The sequence below is a fragment of the Delphinus delphis genome, chromosome 1 (genome assembly GCF_949987515.2).
Source record: "Delphinus delphis chromosome 1, mDelDel1.2, whole genome shotgun sequence".
Lineage (NCBI taxonomy): Eukaryota > Metazoa > Chordata > Mammalia > Artiodactyla > Delphinidae > Delphinus > Delphinus delphis.
In genome coordinates, this window is record NC_082683.1 from 19,143,620 (window position 1) to 19,161,328 (window position 17,709).

A 17,709-nucleotide genomic window follows, 5' to 3' on the forward strand; every position below is an offset into this window, starting at 1 on the left:
AGAAAACCATAATTCAAAAAGACACATGCACCCCAATGTTCATTGCAGCACTATTTACAATAGCCAGGTCATGGAAGCAACCTAAATGCCCATCGACAGATGAATGGATACAGAAGATGTGGTACATATATAAAACGGAATATTACTTAGCCATAAAAAGGAACGAAATTGGGTCATTTGTTGAGATGTGGTTGGATCTAGAGACTGTCATACAGTGAATAAGTCAGAAAGAGAAAACAGATATCGTATATTAAGGCATATATGTGGAACCTAGAAAAATGGTACAGATGAACCGGTTTGCAGAGCAGAAATTGAGACACAGATGTAGAGAACAAATGTATGGACACCAAGGGGTGAAAGCTGCGGGGGTGTGGGGTTAGTGGTGTGATGAACTGGGCGATTGGAATTGACATGTATACACTGATGTGTATAAAATGATGACTAATAAGAACTTGCTGTATAAAAAAATAAATAAAATTCAAAAATTATATTAAAAAAAGTATGATACACAAGTAGAGGGGGAAATGAATAATAATTTAAAAAAACCCTTAATCCAAAAGAAGGCAAGAAAGAAGAAGAGAACACAGAACAGGAGGGCAAATAGAAAACAAACGTATGATGGCAGTTCTAAACCAAAGTTTGTAGTCATTACGTTAAATGTAAATGATTCAAATACTCCAAGTAGAAAACAGAGTTTCCTAACTGCATTAAAAATGTGTTGCTTATGTACAAGAAGGAATTCTTTCTCCCTCCCTCCCTCCCTCCCTCCTACATTTGAAATACACACCAATAGATAAATAGACAGACAGATAGGCTGACCGACCCAGGAAAGTTGAATGTAAAATGGTGTAAATACTAACCAAAAGAAAGTTGGCAAAACTATGCTGACATTGCACAAAGTAGACTTTGAGGAAAGAATCATTGCAAGAGATAATGAAACATGTTTCAGACTGATTTAAAAAGATTAACCTACCAGGAAAATAAAATAATTCTAAATTTGTGTAACCAAATAACTACCCTCAAAATATATAAACCAGATTGACAGAGCTAAAAGAGAAATAAACTAATCCACAATCTCGGTGGGAGATTTTAACTTACTTCCTTAGTAACTTAGAATCTGCCAAAAAGAAAAACTCAGTGAGAATACAGAAGAATTGAATAATACAATGAAAAAATTAATCTCATCGATATATAAATTTAATCTCATTGTGCCCCACAACTGCAGAATATACCCTTGTTTTTCAAATGCACATGGAACACAAAATTGACTGTAAAGCTGAGCCATAAAGCAAATCTGAAAAATTTTCCAAAAAATGGAAATTGAAATCATATAGAATATTTTCCCTGACCACAAAGAAAAGCTAGATATCAGTAACAAAAGTACAGCTGGAAAATTTCTACATGTTTGAAAATTAAGCAGTGCATTTCGCAATAACCCATAGGTTGAAGAATAACATGATGAAAATATAGCATGTCTAAATTTATATGCTACCACTAAAGCTGTGTTTAGAGGAAAATTTATAGCTCTAAATGCATATATTAGAAAAAAGAAGGGACTTCCCTGGTGGTCCAGTGGTTAAGACTCCGTGCTCCCAATGCAGGGGGCCTGGGTTCGACTCCTGGTCAGGGAACTAGATCCTGCATGCCGCAGCTAAAAAGATTCCGTGTGCTGCAACTAAAGATCCTGCGTGCTGCAACAAAGACCTGGTGCAGCCAAATGAATGAATGAATGAATGGCAAAAAGAAGAGCTAAAAATTGGTAACCTTAAAGTATCCACCTCAGGGGTTTAGTTAGATCAGCAAATCAAGAAGGTAGAAGGAATGAGATACTAAAAGTAGAATTTTATGAAAAGAAAACAAATGTGACAGGATTTGGAAAGCTAAAAGTTAGTTCTTCGAAAAGTCTAATAAGAAAATTGATAAATCCTTGACAAGAAAAATTAAGAAAAGTGAGAGAAGGCAGCAATAACCAATATTAGGAATAAAAGGGGATTACTACAGATCTTGCATTTAAATGACTTTTGGAGGATATTATGACAATGTTTATAAATTTTTTTAAAAAATTAATTTAATGTATTTTTATATTTGGCTGCGTTGGGTCTTTGTTGCTGCTCCTGGGCTTTCTTTAGTTGCGGTGAGCGGGGGTCACTCTTCATTGCAGTGTGTGGACTTCTCATTGAGGTGGCTTCTCTTGTTGCAGAGCACGGGCTTTAGGCACGTGGGCACAGTAGCTGTGGCTTGCGGGCTCTAGAGCCCAGGCTCAGTAGTTGTGGCGCACAGACTTAGTTGCTCCGCGGCATGTGGGATCTTCCCGGACCAGGGATCGAACCCATGTCCCCTGCATTGGCAGGTGGATTCTTTTTTTTTTTTTTTTTTTTGCGGTACGTGGGCCTCTCACTGTTGTGGCCTCTCCCGTTGCGGAGCACAGGCTCCGGACGCGCAGGCTCAGCGGCCATGGCTCACGGGCCTAGCTGCTCCGCGGCATGTGGGATCTTCCTGGACCGGGGCACGAACCCGCGTCCCCTGCATCGGCAGGCGGACTCTCAACCACTGCGCCACCAGGGAAGCCCTATGCTTATAAATTTGAAAACACTATTGCATAAATATACAGAAAGTACAGTGTAAGAAAATTGTTGCAAGAACGGATTCAAGATGTGAATCAGCTTTTATCTATAATTAAAAACCATTTCACAAAGATGGCTTCACTCTTCTAAGCATTTGGGAAAGATGTAACATCAATCTTGCATATACTCTTCCAGGAAACAGAAAAGAGGAAATACTTTCCAACTTGCTTTTTGAGGTCAAACCACACAAAAACATCAAAAGAAAGTAACTTTCAGGCCAGTCTCTCTGAAACATAGATGTAAAAGTCTAAAACAAAATATGCCAAATCCAGCAATATGAGAAAAGATAATGCACATAACCACGTTGAGTTTAATTCAAGAATGGAAGATTGTTTGGACATTCAAAAATCTATTCGAATTATCACAATAATAGAATAAAAGAAAAATTATGTGGTCATTTCAATTGATGCGGAAAAAGTGCTTGATAAAATTTAATGCTTATGATTAAGATGTTTATTTTTTAAAAATTTGCGAAAAAGATACAGCAAGAAATTTCCTTAATCTGACAGAATCTACAGAAAAGTTACAGCAAGCATCATAATAGGGGAGTAGTGAAAGATCTCTTGAAATTGAGAACTGAAGAAGGATGCTTACTGTCAGCACTTCTATTTAGCATTGTACTGGAGGTCTTGGCCAGTATAATAGACAAGAAAAAGTAATGAAAGCTATGAGACTTATAAAAGAAGGGATAAATTTGTCATTATTCTTAATATAATTGTACATGTAGAAAATCTAAAATAATCTACTGATGAACCATAAGAATAAAAAAAGTGAATTAGCAGGGTGGTTGCATATGAAGCTATTATAAAAATCAGTTGTATTTGTGCATGTTAGCAAGAAACAATAGGAAATGTGATAAAAATATTTATACAATAAAAAATGTCAAATATTTAGGAATAAATTTAACAAAAATGGGCAAGGCCTCTACATAGAAAACAAAAGAAATTGAAATTTCTTTCAATTTCATAAAATAAAAAGAAAAATTTAGAAGAAATAAATGATATTCATAGATTGGGAGACTCAAAATTATAAAGATGCCAGTTTTCAAGTTGGGGTTGTGTTGAATCTATAGATTATTCCAAAGTCCAACAGCATGTGCGTGTGTGTGTGTAAATTAGCATGCTAATTGTACAGTTTATTAGGGAAATGTAAGGAGCCAAGAATAGCCAAGATGATCTTGAAGAAAGATGTGTTTGAAAACTTCCACTACCTGATATCAAGACTTGTTATAAAGGTACAATAGTTAAAACAGTGTGATATTAACAGAAGGGTAGGCAAATAGAACAGTGGAACAGAATATAGAGTCAAGAAAATATCCCTATCTCACACCATACACAATCAGTTCTAAGTGGATTGTAGATATAAATATGAATGGTAAATAATATATCTCCTAGAAGATAATGGGGAATAGCTTCATAATTTGGGAGTAGGTAAGGTTTCTTAAGCTGAACACAAAGTACTGATCATAAAAGAAAAAAAATAAATTGGACTACATTAGGTTTAGTAACTTAACGTTCATCAAAAGTCACCATTAAGCAAGTGAAAAGGGGGAAGGTATGCATAATACATATAACCACAAAGGATTTGCATCTGCATATATAAAAAGACTGCAAGTCAGTACAACAGACAGTCCAAAGGAAAAATGAGCAAACAGCACTTTACAAAAAGAGGATATCCAGAGAGTCAATAAATATGAAAATATGTTAAACCGAATTTGTCATACCCAAGAATGGTTAAAATTAAAGAGACCAACAATACCAAATGTTGTTGAAGATGTGAAGTAACTGGAACATCCATACACTGCTGCTTGCTGTGCTGAACTTGGAAAACTGATCACAGTTTCTACTAAACCTGAACACACACATACCCTATAACCTACATCTCCTTTTAAAAAAATTGAAAAAAAATTTTACTGAGGTATCATTGACATTTATTAGTTTCAGATGTACTACATGGTTTGATATTTGTATACTGTGTGAAATGATGACCACAATAAATCTAGTTAACATCAATCACCACATGTAGATACAAATTTTTTTTCTTGTGATGAGAACTTTTAAGATTTACAACTCTTAGCAACTTTCAGATATGCAGTACAGTATTATTAACTGTAGTCGCCATGCTATACATTACATCATTGTCACTCCATCCATTTTGCCCACCCCCTGCCTGTGGCAACCACAAATCTGTTCTCTATATCTATGAGCTTGTTTGTTTGTCTTTTACGAGTCTACATATGAGTGAGATCATATGGTATTTGTCTTTCTCTGTTTGACTGACTTGACTTAGCATAATGCCCTCAAGTTTCATCTGTGTTGTTGCAAATGGTAAGATTTCATTCTTTTTTGTAGCTTAATAATATTCCATTGTATGCATGTGATGTGTGTGTGTGTATACACCACATTTTCTTTATCCATTCGTCAGTGGGCACTTAGGTTGTTTCCATATTGGATAAATATCCAGAATTGATATTGCTGGATTACATGGTAGTGCTGTTTTTAATTTTTTGAGGAACCTCCATACTGTTCTCCACAGTGGCTGTACCAATTTACACTCCCATCAACAGTGCCTAAGGGTTCCCTTTTCTCCACATCCTCACCAACACTTGTTATTTCTTGTCTTTTTGATTATGACCATTCTAACAGGTATGAGATATCTCATGCACAACTCCATTTTTGATAGGAATATGAATAGATGCACACCAAGAGATTTGCACAAGAAGCCCCAACTGTAAACAACACAAATGCCATTAACAGTAGAATGGATACGTATTTATTCTATAATCATATAATGAAATGCCAAATAATGACAAAAATGTATTATCTGCCTCACACAACACCGTCAGTGATGTTCCTTAGGGTTCTGTCCTAGGCCCTCTGCTTCTCCTTCATTTCCATGGCTTCAGCGTTCATTTGTGCTTTCAGGACGTACAAATATATTGCCCCAGCCTAGTCTGTTCCAGACTAGAACTCAACTGTCTGTGGACATCGCTGCTCAGGTGTCTTACAGACATCTCAAAGTCAGCATATACTGAACTCATCTCCACATTTCCTGAATCTGCTTCTCCTCTAGGAAGGTACATGTCTCAGCAATGGTACCAGCGTTCACCCTGGGAATCTTTTGTTGATGAGCTTCTCTATACTACTTTCATTCCCCAAAATATAAACTGAGAGTAGGAACCTTTTATGTTTTATTCAGTAGTGAATTTAACGATGCTTGGTACAAAACTTGACATGCAGTAGGGCCTCCATTTGTATTTTGTTGAATACTTCTATCCTCCTTTTTCCATATTCAGTTTGGTTTCCAAGCTCGGTAGGTTTTTATCTCCTCTGTACTTTATAAAATCCTTGTAATGCCTACAGCCCCTACCTAGCTAAGACTACCATCTGTTGTCTGGACTACTTTGAAGGGATCAAGGGATGAGTCAGTGGGAGCAGTTTGGAAGAAGAGGTATAAGGTTAGGACATTTATGTTGCTGGTGAAATATCTAATATACAGCATGTAAAACTTTGCCTTTTTCTGTGATGGATCCAACTTTATTCAAAGTTATAACTAATATGGAGTGTCACCTCATGATTTTAACTTTCTTTTATGGCCAAGTACTGTACTCATCAGTGTGAACTCATCTATTCTGGGAGTGGGAGGTGAAGGTGGGTTGAGAGGATAAAAGACAAAAAGGGATAAGGGAGGATCTGTCTTTTTAACGTTAGTTTCATATTCCTTTCTAATGATGTTCGCATCCCCTCTTTGCTAAGGGTCACTAACCTTGACTTTCTAGATATACAGGGTGGCTGCATCCTGCTTCTCTCTGAATTATAACATATAGTATCTTGATCTATTTTGCTAATGAGGCCTCCAATTCAGATTGTAAATTGAACTTTCTAATCTGACCCCTATTTTTCATGTTATTATAGTGCTATTTTTGGCTTCTTACGAATATTAAGGCAGTGCAAAAACTTCAGGCTTCTCTGCTTGGAGTGGAGTGCTTAGATTGGAGTTTCTTAACACAGTTCATGGATATAAATCCAAATATTTTTACGGGAGCAGGACTTAAAATTGAGGGCAAGAATCTGTCTTGGCAAGATTTTCTTTCCTAGATTTGAAATAATAGGTTTGCCTTTTCTCACCCATTTTTTCCCCCAGTTTAAATATCAACTGTATTGGGCCATGATGTGTTTGTATATGGGGCATTTAGTTATTAACAAATTTTTATAGATACCACTATCTGAAATTATCATGCTTTTTAAAATATTTATCTATAATTTTATCTATAAATTTGTTTGTCTTATCTTTCTCCCCCAAGTAAATAAGCTCCATGAGAGCAGGAACCTTGTCTGTTTCGTCCTCCTGTGTCAGAGAAACATTTGACAAATAGTTATTGACTGAAGGAGTAATGCTTCTACTTGGGGCTTGGGTGGTTTTTCTTCTTAGAGTATTTCCATTTTTCTTTCAGCATTGGAGAGGGGTCTCTTGAAAACACTGCAGAAACTGGATGAATATCTGAATTCTCCCCTCCCTGATGAAATTGATGAGAATAGTATGGAGGACATTAAGTTTTCCACACGTAAATTTCTGGATGGCAATGAAATGACACTAGCTGATTGCAACCTGCTGCCCAAACTGCACATTGTCAAGGTAGGCCTGCAGGATGTGGGGCACTATTACACCTAGTATCTGTTTACTAAGGCAGCACTTCCTCTGTGTAAAACTTGGCTGATCTTCTGACACGCACTATTTAGCACCCCCCAAATAGTGTAACTTAATGTTGTTCAGGCAATAGTTGAAACACCCTAGGGTTGATTAAATGGAAAATTATGTCTTAAAATCAAGGCATATGAGAAATAGGATTTTTTTTTTCTGCGACTGCATAAAAATTCAAAGATGTAACAGGTAACTTTGAAGTGGTGGCTACACTGACTTATAGCATCAAACTTTGTTCTCTGATCACCTGGCTTTTTCTTTTCAAGGCAGAAAATATTTATTGAGCATTTATTGTGTGAAACACTATGCTGTATAGGATGGTTGTGCAGTAAAGATCAAAATCAAGAAAAACAGAGATCTAGTGTATGTGTGTTTCAAGTATTTATCCAGTGATTATACTTGACTGTTTCTCTGGATGGCCAAGGCAGGCATTTGCGATGACCATCACACTTCTCAATCTCTGGTGTAGCCTGCAGCCCTTATTTAAAAGTCTAGTTAGAATGAAGGTGACAGACTTCAGGTAGAAGCAGTTTTCAGAGATTCACAGAATTAATTTGCCCTGAAATCAGATATATGTCTGGTTTATAAGACATGGCATATAAATGTTAATTTTTGATTTCTTTGTATTTCAGGTGGTGGCCAAAAAATATCGCAACTTTGATATTCCAAAAGGAATGACCGGCATCTGGAGATACTTAACTAACGCATATAGTAGGGATGAGTTCACCAATACCTGCCCCAGTGATAAGGAGGTTGAAATAGCATATAGTGATGTAGCCAAAAGACTTACCAAATAAAATAACACTTACGAGAGAGATGTCTTCACATCTTCCCCTAAGAACATGCTTTTCCTAACAGACTGCTCCTCTTCCTATAAAATAGAAACTTTATTTTGCACAAACATGCAGTTATTCCAGATTAGGATAAAGGATAGACAAGGTATAGTAGCTATCTTTAAATATATACTCCTAAGCAGTATTATTTGAAAATTCTTTTACCCTGCCTACCTCCCCTACCCCGTATCCTCCTAATTTGGGGACACTCCATAAAAACTTTTCACTTTAAAGGCAGTTTGCCATCTCTCTAGAGCCCTCACCACTGTCTCCATTCACTGTGTATAGATGGCAGAACTTTTGAGGTGCACTGTTTAACTGTTAAAATAGTAATCACAACCTCATCAGGCCCAAACTGGTGCATAATGCACGGTACAAGGAATATTTATGTATTTTTGGAATTTTATAATATTTAGTAAGAGTATATGAAAGGATTGCTACTGTATCAAAACTCAGTTTCAATTTAGTCTATCCTGGATATGTACTAAAGGATGTTACCACCAGAGAAGAGAGCCTTCTCCAGAAAGTCACTACAGATATTGCTATGTTACTTTGTATGTGGATTTTTACTTTTGCCTAAACGCATTTATCCTTCATATCAATTATAATATCTGACACTACGTAGAAGCTAAAAGTCTAGAGGGAGGAACAATATTTGCAAGATCTTCTTCAAGCCTTTTATGCATATAAGAGAAACCAATGGGCACATGATGCTCTCTGTCTAAATATGTTACTGGTTATATGTATTTTGCCCAGTGCCATTCATTTGGAACATTATTACTTTCTTCCTTTATTTTAAAAATGCTCCTTTTTTTAGGTAGGCATCGGCCTTGCTGTTTGTAGATTGTTTGAGCAACACTACGTACACTGATATTTAGTTGATTTAGCTGTAGCAGTACAATGGTTAGTAATGTAAAAACTAACCTAAGGAATGTAGTGTGGGTTTGTCAAAATATCAGGTAGATTTTGTTTCTAAAGCACATTTAATGTGGATAATCTAAAGAATGCATTATCCATCCTATATTAAAAACAAGATAAAACACATAGATTACCACTCCACCCCCATTTACTGTTAGACTTTGGGTAGAGGATGGTTCACTTCTTTTGGACTAAACTATAGTTGTGATGGTGACTACACATTGACTGCAGTTTTGCCTAATCTCAATCATTGCACTTCCTTCAGTTAAATTTTCCTACAGCCACATTGAGGAATAGCAGTCTTCATGTTTGTTTGTTTCTTAAATTGAAGTCCTAAACCAGGAATTGTGTTGTAACAAGGGAGGATGAACTTGGTGAAAATAAAACAAAAGTTTGCTATGTATTTATTCATTAAAAAAAAAAAGACTTTCTATGTACTACTCCAAAGACTGTGATTGTGACTATAGTAATGTTTTGGTAATTTTTATACCTAACCTGTTTAAGAAATGCTATTTCTCATAGGCTGCTTTTGGAAATTTTAAGTATATTGCTTTAAAATGGCAGTGTTTTCTTCCCTATGATATGCTAACGTTTAGTAAGCACTGGCTTTATGGAAGCAGCTTGATTTTTTAATAAGCATTCTGCATTTTTTAAACCTATCAGTGACTAGCTTGGTATAGAAAGATAAGAAAAACTCCATATTGTGTCCATTTGGCTCAGGGAGATTTCTTTGCTTTACCTTTCTTAGAACTCCTTATTGCTGATCAAAAGTTTGGGTATCCACCTTTTTGTAATAAAATGTTGGATGATGATTTATCTTGTTCCAGGAAGAAGCATTATCAGGTTATATATTGAGAAATTCTATAGCAGTAGCTTCCGTGGGTGAATATGTCACCTCTGCACCAATACACAGACAGCCGTCTTCACTTTTCACTTACTTTTACGATAGTGGTAACTTGGCATCAGGTGATATTGAATCTTGCCTCATAGCTTAAAGCCTGGAAAAGATTCAAGAGAAGTGGGGGTGTCTATTTCAAGTGAACAGTGGACTAAGTGGTACAGAGTAGAAGGCTAATGAGGAAAGAGCTACAGTCCTCAAAAAGGATGAAAAAGCACATTCTGAAACTCAGTTGTGAAGTGTTTTCCACTTTGGATATTTATTCTCTTCTTCTTCTCCTTTTTAAAAATCTATCCCCTGATTGTACTTGGCTGTCTCTCTGGATGTCCAAGGAAGGCAAGGTCTATCTGTTATAATTTTGATGAAGGCAGAATTATTTTTCTGTTGAAAGACAAATCTTATTACTTTATCAGGGAAATTAGATGAGGTTGAGATTGGCAAATGAACGAAAGCTACTAAGAAAGATGATCCTAGAATATGCTTTTTACCCCATCTTACATTTGTGGAAAGATCATAGCTTCATGTCTTGGGAGATTTGGGACACAAAAGTTTTCATGGCAGTTCATGTGGTATATGGGTTGACACAGTAGAAATTATGTTATTATTTCTACAACTACTGAATCATTTTCCCCTTCATTTAAACCCCTTTTGTTCCATTTAAACAAGATTAGACTCTGAATGGAAGATCTTACTAATTTCCAAGGGATTCTGAGAAATTTTTGTGTTCAACATTTGGAAAGCTGTCTACTGTTTCAGTTGATGTAACTTCCTTTTTTAAAAAATGTAGATGCAGATTTTCTATACAGTTCTGTTATTTTCTTTTACTAGGATTGTTGGCTTTAGTGATAAAATTCATGTAAGATTTTATTTCTTGGTAACTTTGGTTTATACAACTACCTTTATTATTATTTTTTAATACAACTATCTTTAAACCCTTGAGCAATCTGTATACAATGAAGAGGTTTCTGACATTTATTCTTACACTCAGTTGATTGACTTTAGAATTTAGGCATATTTACTTCTGTTGTTTTGAATCTCTCCAGAGTTGCATGTAGATAGCTTTTGTTTCTGTGCATTTAAAATATCCATTTAGAAAATATCTACATGGTAAAAATGAGAAGAAATAGAAATGTATTTTTTCATGAACATTTTGATACACATTTCATCAAGTTTATCGATTAACCAATTTCTTACACTGGTTATAATCAGTATTTGATTCAAAGAGAGGGAAGCATTCATTATTGTTATAATATATGGGTTTTTTTATTCCATCCTTTACAAATTACTAAGGCTGGGGCTGTCAAAATTATATTTTTATCATGGAAAAAAATTTCAAATCCCCCAAATCATAATGTTGAACAGAATTGGAGTATTTTCTTTAAATTAGTTGAAAAGGAAAATGAAAGCTTATAGAATGCTTGTATTTTCTTTTTTGTCTCTGGAACCAGTATATTGCTGGCAGCTATTGTATTAAAAAATAAAGTATATTTTCACTATCATAAAAGGTTCTTTTTTACCCCCTCATGAAAATAAATAACAATTTGGGGTAAAAGTGTTTTATTTGAGACTACTTTTTTTTCATGAGTGGCGATTCAGCACATTTAGTAGATTAAAGGAGGAAAACCATATGTTCATCTCAATAGGTGCATAAAATAATTTATAAAAACTTTCATGCTACCCATTCTTAGCGAAATAGGACCAGAGATTAACTTTTTTTAACCCAATAAAGACATCTGCCAAGAACCTACAGCAAATTTCATACATAAATATGAAACAGAAGCCCTCTCATTAAAGTCAGAAATAAAACAGGATTGCCTTCCGTCACAGCTATTATTCAGCTATTTTCCATAGCTGCTTTATTAGAGGCATCCTACACCAATGCAGTAAAATCAGTAAAAAGAATAAGGAATGGAAAAGAATAGACCAAATGACTTCTTTGCAGATGATGCATATATAAAAAATTCAAAATAACCTACTATTAGAAATAATAAAATTCAGGGGCTTCCCTAGTGGCACAGTGGTTAAGAATCCGCCTGCCAATGCAGGGGACATGGGTTCGATCCCTGATCCGGGAAGATCCCACATGCCGCAGAGCAGCTAAGCCCGTGCGCCACGACTACTGAGCCTGTGCTCTAGAGCCCACAAGCCACAACTACTGAGCCCGCGTGCCACAACTACTGAAGCCCGTGTGCTCTAGGGCCTGTGTGCTGCAACTACTGAGGCCCGTGTGCCTAGAGCCCATGCTCTGCAACAAGAGAAGCCACTGCAATGAGAAGCCCGCACACCGCAACGAAGAGTAGCCCTTGCTTGCCGCAGCTAGAGAAAGCCCGCACGCAGCAACGAAGACCCAGTGCAGCCAAAAAAAAAAAAATAATAAAATTCAGATGCTTACTAGATAAAAGATTTAGGAACAAAAATCAATGTAATTTCTATATACTAATATTAACTACATTAAAAATAAACTAGGGCTTCCCTGGTGGCACAGTAGTTAGGAACCTGCCTGCCAATGCAGGGGACACGGGTTCAAGCCCTGGTCCGGGGAGATCCCACATGTAGCAACTGGGCCCGTGCGCCACGGCTACTGAGCCTGTGCTCTGGAGCCCGTGGGCCACAACTACTGAAGCCTGCATGGCTAGACCCCGTGCTCTGCAACAAGAGAAGCCACCGCAATGAGAAGGCCATGCACCACAACGAAGAGTAGCCCCTGCTCGCTGCAACTAGAGAAAGCCCGTGCGCAGCAAGGAAGACCAAACACAGCCAATAAATAAATCAATAAATTTATTTTTTTAAAAAATAAATAAACTAGTAACGTTGGTTTCTTCTGGAAGAAAACTGGGTGACTGAGAAAAATGGATGGGAAATTGTCAGTGTATACTTTTTTGAGCTTTTAGAAATTTGTACCATAAATATTACCTATTCTAAAAAATTAGAAGTGTTTTAAAAGATAATCTAATATATTTAGGATCAAGTCTAATAAAGAATGTGCAATTCCTTTATGGAGAAAAGTACAAAATATTATCAAAGGACCTAATAGAAACCTGCTTGGTGGACAGGTGTACCATGTTCATGGATGGAGAATGTAAAAGTATAAGAATTTCAATTCTGTCTTAAGTAATTTATAAATGCAATATATTTTCCCAACAAAATCCCAAGAGGACTTTTTGGGAACACAGATAAATGGATTTAAAACATTCATATGGAAGAAGTGTGGCCCCCAAATAGCCAACATATATCTGGAGGGGGGAGGGAAAGAAAGGAAACTTACTTGACAAGATATAAAGTCTTAAAATAGCTTATAGTAATTGCTGGGTAGGATATAGTAAGTCACACAAACACAGCACTCCTGCTGCAACTACCAGAAAAAAACTGGTTTAAAACACTATAATACTATGCTTAAACATCAGAAAACTGGAAGCAATAAGGACTAAATGAATTGGATTTCAGAGGAGAAAGCCTTTCTGAGGTGAACTGATGGTCTGGCCATTTTTTCCTTTGGGGGCATTTCCTGATTCTGGGCCCTGAAGTGAGGATTGGGTTTGGCCCATGGAGAGGGCTTTACTGGGTAAAAGAAAATCATAAGGCCCTTGGTGATAGGGCATACTGGAAACCGGAGACATCTTAAATATGTGACTGGTTTTCTCACAGGACATTTGCTGAATTCCAGAGCTCTACATGCCATGCTAGAAGCTAAGCCCAGGGCCTCCAAGAGGCAGAGTGAAATCTCCCACGATGACACAATACTTGGGAGACAGAATTTCATTAGAGGGAGGGCTTACCTGAAACACACCGAAAGCAGCTGCAGCTTAGTGGTTGCCAGTCACTAGGGGTGGGAGAGGGAATTGACCACAAATGGACGTGAGTGGTCTGTTTTAAACATGGATTGTAGATAAGGGTCTAGTATCCAGAACATATAAAGAATTCTTACAACTCAGTAATAGAAAGACAACCCAATTAAAAAATGAGGAAGGATTTAAATATACATGTCTCCAAATAAGATATACAGGTGACCAATAAATACATAGAAGCTTAACATTATTAGTCGTTGGGGAAGTGTAAATCAAAAACACCCTCTAGGATGGCTATAATTAAGAAGACAGATAATTATAAGTGCAGTGATGTGGAGAAATTAGAACTCTCATACATTGCTAGCGGGAATGTAAAATTGTGCAGCCACTTTGGAAAACAGTGCGGCAGTTCCTCAAAAAGTTAAGGATAGAGCTACCCTATGATCCAGCAATTCCACTCCTAGGTTTATAACCAGGAGAGTTGAAAACTACATCATTGTACATAGATGTTCATGGCATCATTCTTCACAGTAGCCCCAAATGGAAATAACCTACCTAAATGTCCATCAACCAGTGACTGGATAAACATACCCATATCATGACCATTAAAAAAGTACTGATACAAGCTACAACATGAACCTTGAAAACATTATGCTTAGTAAAGCCAGACACAAAAGGCTACATATTTTATGGTTCCACTTATATGAAATGCCCAGCATAGACAAATCTATAGCGACAGACAGTAGATTAGTGGTTGCCAAGAGCTGGAGGAGGAGAGAATGGGGAGTGACTGCTAGTGAGTACAGGTTTCTTTTTGGAGTGATGAAAATGTTCTGGAATTAGCCAATAGTGATGATTGCACAACTTTGTGAATATACTAAAACCCACTGAATTGTATACTTTAAAAGGGTAAACTTTATGATATATAAATTATATCTCAATTTAAAAAAAATTACAACGGGGGCAATTCTGCCTGCTTAAAACTTTTGGATAATCAGTGTATACACAGGTTGATTAGCAAAGTTAGTGATGTCGATTTCCCTTGTATTTGAATTAAAGTTCAATTTAAATGTTTTCCAAAATATTTTCTTAAAGAGGAAAGAGGAAAAAAAAAATTGTGCTAATGGCCGCTCAACTTTATAAATTTACTAAAAATCATTTAATTTTGTTCATCTAAAATGGGTGAATTCTACAGTTTGTAAATTATACCTCAGTAAAGCTGTTTGAGAAAAAAAAGAAATAAAAGCTCAAATCTGAAATTAAGAATTCATCATGTGGGTCTAACAGCAGAGTGCACACAGCAGAAGACAGGATTAGTGCTTGAAGATAGGCCAATAGAAAAAATCCAAGCAGAGAGTAAAAAGAATGCACAAACAAAACAAACAAAAGAGCATAAGAAACATGTAATTGAGGTCCCAGACATAAAAGAGAATGGAGCAGAAGCAATATTTGATGAAATAATGGCTGAGAATTTTCCAAAACCGTTGACAAACATCAACCCACAGATTCATAAAACTCAGCAAACTCATTATGGAATAACAGAACAAAACAAAACACAACACACCTAAGAATATCATAGTCAAACGGCTGGAAACCAAAGACAGAAAATTCTAAAGACGGCCAGAGAGAAATATCATGTAACCTTTGAAGGAGCGATGGCTGACTTTTCAGCAGAAACTTTGGAAGCCAGAATCTTTAAAGCACTGAAAAAGATCTGCCAACTTAGTGAAAATATTCTCAAAAGGGAAGGAAAAATAAAGCCATTTTCAGACGGACAAAAGCTGAAAGAATTAAGCACCAGCAGACCTGTGCTACAAAAATACTTAAGGAAGTACTTCAGCCCGAAGGAAAATGACCCCAGATGGTAGTATAGAACCAGAAGGAAGAATGAAGAGCAATGGAAAGGGTAAATATATGGGCAAATATGAAAGAGTATTGACTACTTAAGCAGCGGTAATGTCTTGAAGATATATACTGTTAAAAAATATATAATGTGGAATACATAACTGTGGCTATATATTATACGCATATAACACCATGGAAGGGTGGAAGAAAGGTTTAAGTGTATGTACTTGTATGATCCTTTCATTATTTGGCAAGCGGTAAAAGTACTAATTCAAGAAAACGAATAAATTGTAGATAAATACTGTAATCTCTAGGGAAACAGGTAATATTAAGATAATTATGAGAATAACTTAAAAATCTAAGATTCAAGGGGAAAATGGAATTAAAACAAAACCAACAATGAATCCAGAAGAAAGGACAGGGACTTCCCTACTGGCGCCGTGGTTAAGAATCCACCTGCCAATGCAGGGGGTATGGGTTCGAGCCCCGGTCTGGGAAGATCCCACATGCTGCGGAGCAACTAAGCCCGTGCGCCACAACTACTGAGCCTGCGCTCTAGAGCCTGCGAGCCACAACTACTGAAGCCCACGTGCCTAGAGCCCGTGCTCCACAACAAGAGAAGCCACCGCAATGAGAAGCCCATGCACAGAAACGAAGAGTAGCCCCCGCTTGATGCAACTAGAGAAAGCCCGCACGCAGCAACGAAGACCCAATGCAGCCAAAAATAAATAAATAAAATTTAAAAAACGAAAGAAAGGACAAAAGGACTAAAGGAACAAAGGACAGGACAACTTGGAAAAACAGCAAAAGTTTAGCTATAAACCCTACACCATTAATTATATTCAATATAAGGGTGCAAAACAATCCAGTTAAAAGGGAGTATGAAACTATTTAAAATAATCAAAGCCTAATATATGACATTCACAAGAAACAAACTTTATAAGGACATAGAATGGTTGAAATTAAAGGATTTAATTCATTGACACAGCACAAGAGAGCAGATGTAACTTTATCATAAAATGCAGGCTTTGAGGCAAGAAGTATTACTAGAGACAAAGGACATTTTATAATACAGCCATGTATAATGTACTTTTATAATGATGAAAGTTTTATTCATTAGGAAGATATAACAGTCCTAAATTTATATGCACCTGATAACACAGCCTTGGATACGTACAGCAAAAGTTAGTGACGCTGAAAGGAGGAATAGACAAATACACCATCATAACTGGAGTTTTTTTTTCTTTTTCTTTTTTTGCTGTACGCGTGCCTCTCACTATTGTGGCCTCTCCAGTTGCGGAACACAGGCTCCGGAGGCGCAGGCTCAGGGGCCATGGCTCACGGGCCCAGCCGCTCTGCGGCATGTGGAATCTTCCCGGACTGGGGCACGAACCCGTGTCCCCTGCATCGGCAGGCGGACTCTCAACCACTGTGCCACCAGGGAAGCCCATAACTGGAGATTTTTAACATAGCTCTCTTACTGACAGAATGAGCAGGAAATAAACCAGACCCACCCCCCACCCCCCCACACAGTAAGGAATAACTCAATTAAGTAATCTGACTTAATTGACATTGCAACACTACATCCAATAACTGTAGAATGCACATTCTGTTCAAGTGCACATGGAGCTTTTAGCAAAGTAGTCCATTCGCTGGCCCATAAAGCAAGTCTCGACAAATTTCAAAGGAGTGACATCATACAAAGTATGTTCTCTGACTGCAGTGGAATTGACTAGAAATCAGTATGATTGAAAGACAGCAAGAAAATCCCCAGAATAAGGAATCATTACAGCATGTGCAACAAGCCTACACCCTACAGTGAAATTTAAACATTTTAATTTAACAGACATATGTTCGGTAAGCCAGGAACGATTCTAAGCACTTTACATATATTAACTCAGTCTTCCTAACAATCCTGTGAGATCTAGACTATGATTCCCACTTTATGAATGAGGAAACTGAGGCATAGGGAGGTTAAGAAACTTGCTCAAGGTCACAAAGCTAGTGAGTGACAGCAAAATTAGAGGCCAAGAAATATAGCACTGTGCAGATCGTGCTCTGCAATCTTGAGACGTGCTTTTATTGATACTTTTCTCATTAAGGTG

General features: G+C 36.9%; 1 protein-coding gene across 2 annotated transcripts in view; it reads left to right on the top strand.

Moving 5' to 3' along the window:
* The window catches only part of CLIC4 (chloride intracellular channel 4), an 84,636-nt gene extending 73,158 nt beyond the window's left edge, over positions 1-11,478 (top strand). For both annotated transcript variants that reach the window (XM_060016498.1, XM_060016507.2), the window contains 2 exons: positions 7,078-7,259; positions 7,958-11,478. In XM_060016498.1, coding sequence (XP_059872481.1) covers positions 7,078-7,259; positions 7,958-8,122 — 347 coding nt within the window. In that variant the 3' untranslated portion in view covers positions 8,123-11,478. The remainder of the gene's footprint in view (positions 1-7,077; positions 7,260-7,957) is intronic.
* The last annotated feature ends 6,231 nt before the right edge of the window (positions 11,479-17,709 follow it).